The sequence below is a fragment of the Antennarius striatus genome, chromosome 13 (genome assembly GCF_040054535.1).
Source record: "Antennarius striatus isolate MH-2024 chromosome 13, ASM4005453v1, whole genome shotgun sequence".
NCBI classification, from domain to species: Eukaryota; Metazoa; Chordata; class Actinopteri; order Lophiiformes; family Antennariidae; genus Antennarius; species Antennarius striatus.
The window spans coordinates 17,128,206-17,137,671 of NC_090788.1; the positions used below are offsets into that span (position 1 = coordinate 17,128,206).

Here is a 9,466-nt window from a genome sequence, read left to right on the forward strand (position 1 = left end):
CAGCCTGTACCACAAGAAGCCAACTGGAGGGATTCTTGCAGAAGAGAGAAAGCCCACACTGGTCATTACATTCCTGTCTCTGTTCCCAGATTACCTGCAAGGTATTACAACTGACAGCTTCCTGAAGAATACCAGGTTTATGTTACACTAATGGCAGAAAATCATGCACTTGAGAAAGAACTGACGAGTAGGCCAAATGCTCTAAAAATGAAAATCATGCACTTGAGAAAGAACTGACGAGTAGGCCAAATGCTCTAAAAATATATATTTTCAGGTTGTAGACAGTACTCTTACGTGATGAGGACCAGCAAAATGTGTGGAAACAATAAGAAGACAAGAAGGTGCACTCACCCGTCCATTCTGCTGCTAACAGGCTGGTCATTCATTAAGGCAGCAGGTAAATTCCAAGACTCTCCAGATACTTGACTTTTCTTTGCAGAAAATTGACTAAGAGAGTAAGTAAATAAGGATATAAACAATGAACTTGTGAAGGAAATAATTTGTATTAAAAATACATAAACAGATAACAAGATTTAATGTCTTACAGGAACACTGGTCAATTTATATACAGTGCTACTTATGTCTTGTTGTAGCACAGTGAAGAATATACTTTTTTTTTTATTCAAGAAAAAACAGTTGTATTCTTTTCAAATTGAACTTTTCAGGGCAAAATATTGCAGGTACAGTACTGCAAATGTAAAATCTGTTTGGCCTGCAGCATAGCCTGTGTATTGAATTTCATCCCTTTGTGAGTGAATGTAACACCCTTGAAACAGGATGACAGAAAACCAACGTCGGTTGGACTGCACCATCTAGTGACTGTCCAAAGTCTGATGCTCCTGACATTTTACTGCTGGTACGCAGTGGTGTGAAACGTAGGTCGTGTTTTCCAAACACATCAGTTATCAGTCTGATAACACTTTACATCCCCCCTATCCAAAGAAATGATATTAACACAAAAAAATGATTAACAAAGGCACAGCAGTTGTAAATGAAGACAACCTGACCTCGTGGCGCAATGGTAGCGCGTCTGACTCCAGATCAGAAGGGTGCGTGTTCAAGTCACGTCGGGGTCAAAGGTTTAACCTCACTGGTGGACAATAGATTTAATTTTACCTCCTAAAGAAATGATGGAACGTTTATACCAGAAACAAAACCATGATGAGCAGTTGATAACACTGATATTCAAAAATATGAACATGCATATAATTATGAAAGGCCCACCAATTGTGCTCTACACCACGCTGTCCTGACCTCGTGGCGCAATGGTAGCGCGTCTGACTCCAGATCAGAAGGTTGCGTGTTCAAATCACGTCAAGGTCAATTTTTAAAAAGCTGCGATCTTCCTTTCCAAAGAAATTTCTTTATTAACACAAAAATCTCATGAAAAGCACATTATTAGTGCTATTCATAAAGCTATTCTGACTTTGTGATGCAATGGTAGCAAGTCTGATTCCAGATCAAAATATTCAAATCACAGCAAGGTCAAACTTTTAACAGTAATGGAAGAGTTAAAATAGCTTTAATCTGCCTTCCTGAAGAAATGATGCAAACATGTTGTGTAAACACACTCAAGACAAACCATGAAAACCACACAAGTTGTTCTGGAAACAAGGCCATCACGACCTTGTGGCGCAATGGTAGCGCGTCTGACTCCAGATCAGAAGGTTGCGTGTTCAAATCACGTCGAGGTCAACTTTTAAAAAGCTGCGATCTTCCTTTCCAAAGAAATTTCTTAATTAACACAAAAATGTCATGAAAAGCACATTATTAGTGCTATTCATAAAGCTATTCTGACTTTGTGATGCAATTGTAGCAAGTCTGATTCCAGATCAAAATATTCAAATCACAGCAAGGTCAAACTTTTAACAGTAATGGAAGAGTTAAAATAGCTTTAATCTGCCTTCCTGAAGAAATGATGCAAACATGTTGTGTAAACACACTCAAGACAAACCATGAAAACCACACAAGTTGTGCTGGAAACAAAGCCATCACGACCTTGTGGCGCAATGGTAGCGCGTCTGACTCCAGATCAGAAGGTTGCGTGTTCAAATCACGTCAGGGTCAAGTTTTTAACAGTGAGGAATGAATAATATGCTTCAGTCTTCCCTCCTGAAGAAATCACATAAACAAGAAAAACATTACTTTTACCAAAAAGCAGCCTGACTCCCAGGTGAAGTAAGAATGTGTCTGACTTGAGATGCCTGACAAATCCAGCCAGACCTCGTGGCGCAACGGTAGCGCGTCTGACTCCACATCAGAAGGTTGCGTGTTCAAATCACGTCGTGGTCAAAACTTTAACAGCTATGATTAACTGATGACAGCTTCAATCTGTGCTTTACAAAGAAATAAATACACATACAGCCCATAAAATAATGAACACCTGACCAGTTTTACTACAGTTAGCATTGACTTGACCTTGCGGAATGTTACGCAGTCAAGTCTTTAACAGATTTAAGGAACTCCGGTCTTAATAACTTCAGTCTTTCTTTGGTGAATAAATGACATTAACTAAATTAACTAATTAATTGATCAACAACCTTCCTGATCAAATGACAAATGTTTATGTGTAAATGCTTTTTAAAATGATCAATAACTGACTAGCTGTGCAATAAAGAATGTCAACTAGATATCATAACAACTCCAAATCACATGGTTCTGTGTTCAAGTCTCGTCGCTCAGTCCTTTAAAAAGTTATAAATGACTGATAATAGCTCTCATTTTTGGTTGCAAAGTTTTCCATCAACATTTTCAATAAATACCCAGAAAATAACCAACAACTGTGACCAGACCAGGATGCATGCTAAATTCAAGCCGGGGCCATTTCTTTGTGAATTAGACTTAATTCTTTCCAGACGTACTAGTATTTCACTTATGCCTCTAAATAAAATTGAATATCTCAGTTTTTCAACACGCAAGCTTAACCATGATGTGGATTGTCCACTTGGCTTTTGTCAAACAGCTGAACGTCACAGAGAAGCAACTTCACAATGCAGACAGTGTGATCTTTTTTTTTTTAAGAAGACTGAATTATAGCAGCCTCTTTTGAGACTAGATTTGTTTCTGAAAAGGATTTGCTTCAGTGCTTAATGCTATAGGATTAAAGATTTTAAGTAAACCAAATAAAACATCGAGCAAAGTTAAACACTGATGACTGAAGACATTTCACAGCTGAGGTGTCATTACCTTTTCAGTCCTGCTTCCAGCCCCCGATTAAAAACTATCCAGGGCTGTGGTTGCTTCATCTGTAATCCTATTCTCTTCACTTCTTCCTCATGTCCAGTTCCCTCTTTTCTTGATCTTTATTCTTCTTTTCTGCTTAAAAAATATTCACATTACAACTTGAACATCTCCTTCTCTGCCCCTGTCTCACTATGTCCTTACTTTTCCCACCCCAGATCCTTTCTCATCTTTCACTGGGATACAAACACACACATACACACACACACACACACACTGAACACAGATGATTAGCATGGCCCCAGTGAAAGACAGCAGGTCACCTTTTCAAGTTCTCAGGAGCTGATTCTCATGAGTTGGTCCTTAGCTGCTCAGTCACAATGGCGTGATTGTCCAGAGCTCTCATTTTACACAAACCAAGTCATCTCTGATGTAGAGCTCTGCTTTGAGAACTAGACTGTTAACTCTACCTGTGTCCTGATTATGCATGATTGTAAGAGAAAAACAAATATTTTTGTAACAGGACTCCTTAAAAAACTGCTCATGCTTTCCCAGACTGCTTTTTTTACTCTAACCATTGTTCCGGTTCATTTGAAATGCCAGGCGAATGAAACGATCCCCTCTGATTTCTCTCCAGTGTGCAGGATGGGAATGTGGACATGGGGCAACAGAAAAGTCAGTTTGGGGCTGGTATTTTTCAGATTGCTCCTGAGAGTATTATTGCATTGTCTGTAAACAAACCCTGTTGCCCAGGAAACACAGCTGAATGTCCAGCCAATCAGAGAGAGAGAGATTAAAAAAAGACAAACTAGACAAGAGAAGGCAAGAACTGTCAAATAAGCAGGCATTGCTCAGGAGAGAGTAACACATGTCCAACCATCAGTAACAGTAAATGTTGAGCGCACACAAGTCATCAACGAATATAAAGTTAGAATATTCTATATTATTCTTTATTGGGCACAAACACACAAAACAAAGATGATAGGAGTTAAACCCTCACAGTTCAAAGCAAGTGGTCGTTTGCCTTGGTTCCTGAAGGGTGAAGCAGTAAAATAAGACATTTAAAAACTTGATAACACATAAAATGACAACGCATTTCCATCTCTGAATGAAAAATTCTAATCAAGCATTACGTCCTTTGTTGTCTTCTTCCACGCTGCCAGGCTTATTTCTACCCCCGATGCGTCTGAAGAAGGAAATGAACCCAGAGGAGCCTGCCTCCCCCCCAGCCTTGCCAACAGGCACTGAACAGACTAATGCTTCTTTTTCTCCTGTGCATTCAGTCCTTGATCCAGAGGAGTAACAACGTTTAGATATCCTTTTCTGGAACAAGTTTTCCATCCAGAAGTGAGACGCTGGAGATTGTCTGGCCTCATTCATGGAAACGGACCTGACGATTGGACCACTTGACATAGCTCTTTGAATAGGGCAATCGGGAAGAGATGCAGAGCCCCCAGGGAGCAATTTTAGACGGCCTTGACTGGACAAATTGGGAAGATGACTATCTCTGTTACCCAACCAGACTCCATCTTCAGGATCATCATTGGTTAATGCTAAGGAAAGCCTCCGTCGTTGTGCTGGACTGTTCAGCTGGCCTGGGTTTCTTGGGGTGCAACTGAACGGGCTAAGGATAGTCCACGGAGAACCCATCTCCCCATTGTTGGAAAAAAAGTAATCCCTGGTCCTGGGCCGGGGGGTCCTTGGTGTAGCTGGTGTATCTTCTGCTCGCTCCAGCTTAGTAGATGTGCCTAAGTCTCTGTCTCTATTAAGGCAGCCATTTGGGTCTCGAAGCACCTTCTGAGTTATCTCACGCGTCTTTTCAGCTTCTTTGTTTTCCAGTTGCTCGTCCTCCCTTCGCTGCTTGGGCTGTATCTTTTCAGGCCTCTCTCTCCTAGCTGAAGACACAGCATTAATTTTTTTGACTGACTGAACCATCTGAGAAGCATGTTCATTAGGGGATGTTTCAAAAGGGGAATGAAGGTTTTTTTTGGATCTAGTTAATCCTTCTGGAACGCCAGATAGGAAGCTACGCAAGGCCGACTCCAAGCCGGATGAATCCAAGTCAGGATCACTTCTTTGGCAAGACATTTTGGAGAGTCGTTTTGCTGCGGTACGCATGCTCTCCTTCAGTTTGCGCCTCTTCTCTGCCGCCTCTCGATCTCGGTTCTCCTGCAGTCATATAGAAAGAGGATGTATTAGATGAGAAAACTTACAAAGTAATAGCAGAGCAGCAGGAATACCTGCACAGCTGTGTCAAACCGCTTGCAAAAGGAATGGAAGATGGAGCAGCATTCCTCCAATTTAAAGGTAGCTGGGTCTTCACAGAAGTACTCGGCGACAGCATTGCTCAGAGCTTTTAACTCCTGCAGAGAAGACGCCACGACGGCCAGCTTGGCCTCAGCACTCTGAGAAATTACAACATGTAAAGAGGAATAAAGACCAAACTGCAGAAAGTATTCGCATCATGTTGTTCTTGCATGGTTAAGGTAAAACATCAAACAATCAATTTTACCACAAGAAATGACTCAATTTGTTTTAAGAGGTTGGGCTGTCTGCTGGTGTACAATTTCACTTCCTTGATCTTCTTGACTTCCTTCTCAAAATCTGTGATGACCTCGTCTTTGCAAATTCTGTTGGCAAAATAACATTTGGTTGGTAACATGCTTACCAACTACATTCGAAACAAGAGTGAAATAGTCAAACAGATGTTAAGTAATCGACAAGGTCGTCAGTGTACGAACGTTTACCACCTTGCTGCCATCCCAATGTGTTCAAGCTGACTGGGAAAAGTCAGTAACTCTGGATCAATGTCCTCTGCTTGCTGGAAAGGGAAGATGAGGCAGACAAGGATGGTGAGGAAAGAGATGAAGTAGCAGAATTCATCAGCAATATAAACATTTAGTGATGTGGCGTGATTGCAGGGATTTTTCACAAATCTTAATTGAGCAACCCGTCACCTTGGCAACATAGTGCATGAGATTCATGCCAGGCTTATTGGCCTTGGTGTCTGCCAGCTTGAGAAGAGAGGTCATCCTGAAGCCGATGGCATTTTCACTGAAACCTCCCTGGATAAAAAATATTTTAATAGTCATTTTTTTCAGTGTTGTAAATACTGTCAACAAATCTTCTCAAAATAGCTGAAATGGTCTGATTTCAGAGAAAAATACCTACAGCGTTCATGTAATTTCCAGCTTTTAATACAAGACGGATGACGGAATGGAGGTCATCACAGTCCAACAGCCCTGAAGGTGAGAAAAGAGCTTTGTATAAACACATCATAACAACAGAGGGGTATAAAAGAGGCTGACGGTGTTACCATTGGCTGCTTTTGTCATTACAGCAACGGAACTCTTCACCTCCTCAATGAAAGGAGAGAATTCTTCTCTCAGCACCATCATTTTCAGGCGTTCCTCATAGCTGGATGTTAAACAAATCAACAAATCTACATTGGCTGTTTTCATTTGAATGCTTTTATTACCTATTATATACTGTAGCGTAGAAATGAGGGACAATCTATAAACAGCGCTTACACCTCAAAGCATGTACAGATTTAACAACGCTAACAACACCTCAAAGCATGTGTGGATTTAACACTTTTAAGTTTGGCAAAATACTATAAATAATTATTGCACCCCCAAATGTGACAGATGCACAAAGAACGATCCTACGCGGCTTTTTTCTTTCTTTCCATTTTTCACAATTTAGATAATAATGAAGATATAGTTGCGTAAATGAAAACACAGAAAACTCACCCTGGCACTTTGACAAGCTGCACCATAAACTGGTCGGCCTCAGGTAACACAGAGAGGTTTCCACTGAATGACAGCAACTGCTTCACCTATGCATCCAAATATTCAAATTAAATCAGTTTTTTTTTAAAATTACTTCCTTTTATAACTATGGCAAGAATGACCTGGAGGCAAATGCCTTTACTGTAACTAAATATATATCAAGAGGATAGCTGGAAGTATGCTATTTTTTAAATACACATCTAGTTAAAAATTAACTAGACTTTTAGAAAATTGGACCAAAGAATGAAAAGTGAGACATGTGGATCTGTTTTCACCTCACTGTCTTCTGGCAGAAGTTTACAGAGATCTTTCAGTTTGCCTGATCCAAATTTAAGCCAGTTCCCCTCACGGATGTCCTGAACCATTTCTTTCACTGGCCTGCAGGGGGAGACAAAACACGGTAATAGAAAAGCCTTTGTGTTGGATGGCTTCCCTCCATAACCAGCCTGATGTTTCAACATTATATGTGCTGCTAGTAGAATTCTACCTTCCAGACAGACCACAGCCTCCATTCATTGTACATCAGCCCCAGAGACATAAAAGATTCCAAAATTAAAATTAGCCATCGCCCACATTGTTGAGCGGGTTGAGAGGGGTGAGAAGGTGGATCAATGAAGCTCATACACTTATGCATGCATTCAAGTTATGAAATATTGGGTTTATGTGTTCTACACCCTTTTATGCACAGGCACGCAAAGATGCTGCCATGACAACTAAATCTCTATCTTGCTGTAGAAGAACACAAACAGCATGATTGTTGTTTCAGTGATGTAGTCAGCATGTCACACAAACAACTGAACATATTTATAGAGTCCAGCAAATGCCAGAATTCCGTTGCTGTTTCATCACTGCCACACAGACGCTGCTGTAATTTAAATTTGACTAACATGATCAAGCAGACATCAGTACAACACTTGGCCATTGACAGACATTCAGAGTGTATTTGATATTCAAAGTAAGAGTTGAGTTCTGGGGGGAACCATGGACTGGCTGGAAGTGACATTTTGATAAGGTGTAGACATTGAAGCTCTGGTCTGGGAGTACAGCAGGCTTAAAATATAAAATAAAAAAAATCTAGCTTGAAGTTGAACATGTCTTACCTCTTGAAATGTCTCAGGAAGATACCAATATTCATACTTTTTTTAGAGTCCAGTATTGTGATCTAAAAAAAAAAAGGGAACAAAAACTGTTGAAACAAATCCATTGAACATCCACATTCAAATATAACAGAGGAAGCAAAAACATCCTCAAAACCTCAGCTGGTTCCTCGTCAAATGGCTGATTGTTTTAAAAAGAAGCTCATATTTAAGTTTATTACTTCCCAAACATTTGTCTTTCTGTAAACACTGGATATCACCTGTTCCACCAAACAGTGGCTCAAATGATGAATATCTACCTGAAGCTCGTTTGCAAACAGATCCACGCCATCACATTTCTTCAGACCCGTGACCCTTGGATTGCGAAGGGAGGCCCGTCTGTCTATGTGACTGAACAATTCCTCCATACTCCGGATATCCAGCACAAGATCCCTCTGCGGACGTGTCGAAGTCCAGATGTTCAACCTTCCCAGCACACGCTGGCTAGGAATGGTGTCCCAGTTCAGCTTTTTCATCGAACGTCGCTGGACCTTACATGATCCAAAAGCTCTTGAAGGAAGGAGAGGAGGAAGAGGAGGGTGAGGTGGAGGTGGAGGAGGTGGAGGGGGAACGTGTGGTGGTGGCGGTGGTGGAGGAGGTGGCAGTGGTGGTGTATTGGCACAGCACATAATGAGAGGCAGAGGAGACGATAACAGGAGGTTTGAATCTTCCTGAGCATCCAGTGAAAATGGAGAGTTTTGAGAGGAACAGTTGGGAAGAGGAGCAGATTTTAAAATCAGTACTCCCTCCATCTGTGTCTCAAATCAAATGATGGGGTGGGGGGGCACTCTTGGTCAGTCAGGTCTGAGAAGGCACAGAAAAATAAATGCAGAAAAAGATCAGAATTAGACAGAAATCCTGATTATGGTGGTTGGATTAGATGCAGAAGATCATTAAATTAAACATTTTCAAAAATTATCACCACAATTAATTAACTGAAAGGATTTAAAAATGCATATTTAAAGACACATGAAAATAATACTGGAATCTATAACACTTTCTCACTGGTGAGCATTCACTGGTCTTGTAATTTATGTAGCTGGCTTCACACTCTTTAAAGTGCCAACAGTCTGATCCCAGTCATGTTGCATTTCAGCTGTGGCATTTAAAAAAAAAAAAATTCTATCCCACCTAAAAAATCACTGTGGCAATACCTCGAATAAAGGTTTTTCAAAACTCAGTTTGAATACAGACAAAACTTCTTTATAACCGAAACATTGTCTCCATGAGTTAAAGGTGTTGTTTTAATTATTTTTAAATGGCTTATGATTTGACTTGCAAACATTGTCAGCAACAGGGAAGTTGGTCATTTCTACACACAAAGGTTCCTATTCCTATAATATAATGACACCCTCCACA

The 9,466-nt window shown here is 40.5% G+C and overlaps 1 protein-coding gene and 5 non-coding genes across 6 annotated transcripts; 5 read left to right on the forward strand and 1 right to left on the reverse strand.

The window, feature by feature from the left end:
* The first annotated feature begins 1,004 nt into the window (after positions 1–1,004).
* trnaw-cca (transfer RNA tryptophan (anticodon CCA)) lies at positions 1,005–1,076 on the forward strand. The gene has a single exon. It is a non-coding gene; the product is annotated as a tRNA-Trp (tRNA).
* Positions 1,077–1,251: 175 nt separating this feature from the next.
* On the forward strand, positions 1,252–1,323 carry trnaw-cca (transfer RNA tryptophan (anticodon CCA)). Its single transcript has one exon. It is a non-coding gene; the product is annotated as a tRNA-Trp (tRNA).
* Positions 1,324–1,623: 300 nt separating this feature from the next.
* trnaw-cca (transfer RNA tryptophan (anticodon CCA)) lies at positions 1,624–1,695 on the forward strand. The gene has a single exon. It is a non-coding gene; the product is annotated as a tRNA-Trp (tRNA).
* Positions 1,696–1,995: 300 nt separating this feature from the next.
* Positions 1,996–2,067, forward strand: trnaw-cca (transfer RNA tryptophan (anticodon CCA)). The gene has a single exon. It is a non-coding gene; the product is annotated as a tRNA-Trp (tRNA).
* A 153-nt stretch (positions 2,068–2,220) lies between these two features.
* Positions 2,221–2,292, forward strand: trnaw-cca (transfer RNA tryptophan (anticodon CCA)). Its single transcript has one exon. It is a non-coding gene; the product is annotated as a tRNA-Trp (tRNA).
* Positions 2,293–4,302: 2,010 nt separating this feature from the next.
* Positions 4,303–8,736, reverse strand: fhdc3 (FH2 domain containing 3). Its single transcript, XM_068330444.1, has 11 exons — positions 8,368–8,736; positions 8,072–8,133; positions 7,247–7,349; positions 6,933–7,018; positions 6,497–6,597; positions 6,352–6,422; positions 6,138–6,245; positions 5,931–6,001; positions 5,693–5,810; positions 5,421–5,585; positions 4,303–5,349 (listed from the first exon to the last, which is right to left on the reverse strand). Exons 1-11 carry the CDS (start codon positions 8,734–8,736, stop codon positions 4,303–4,305), a joined length of 2,301 nt encoding a protein of 766 aa, XP_068186545.1.
* Positions 8,737–9,466: the final 730 nt, after the last annotated feature.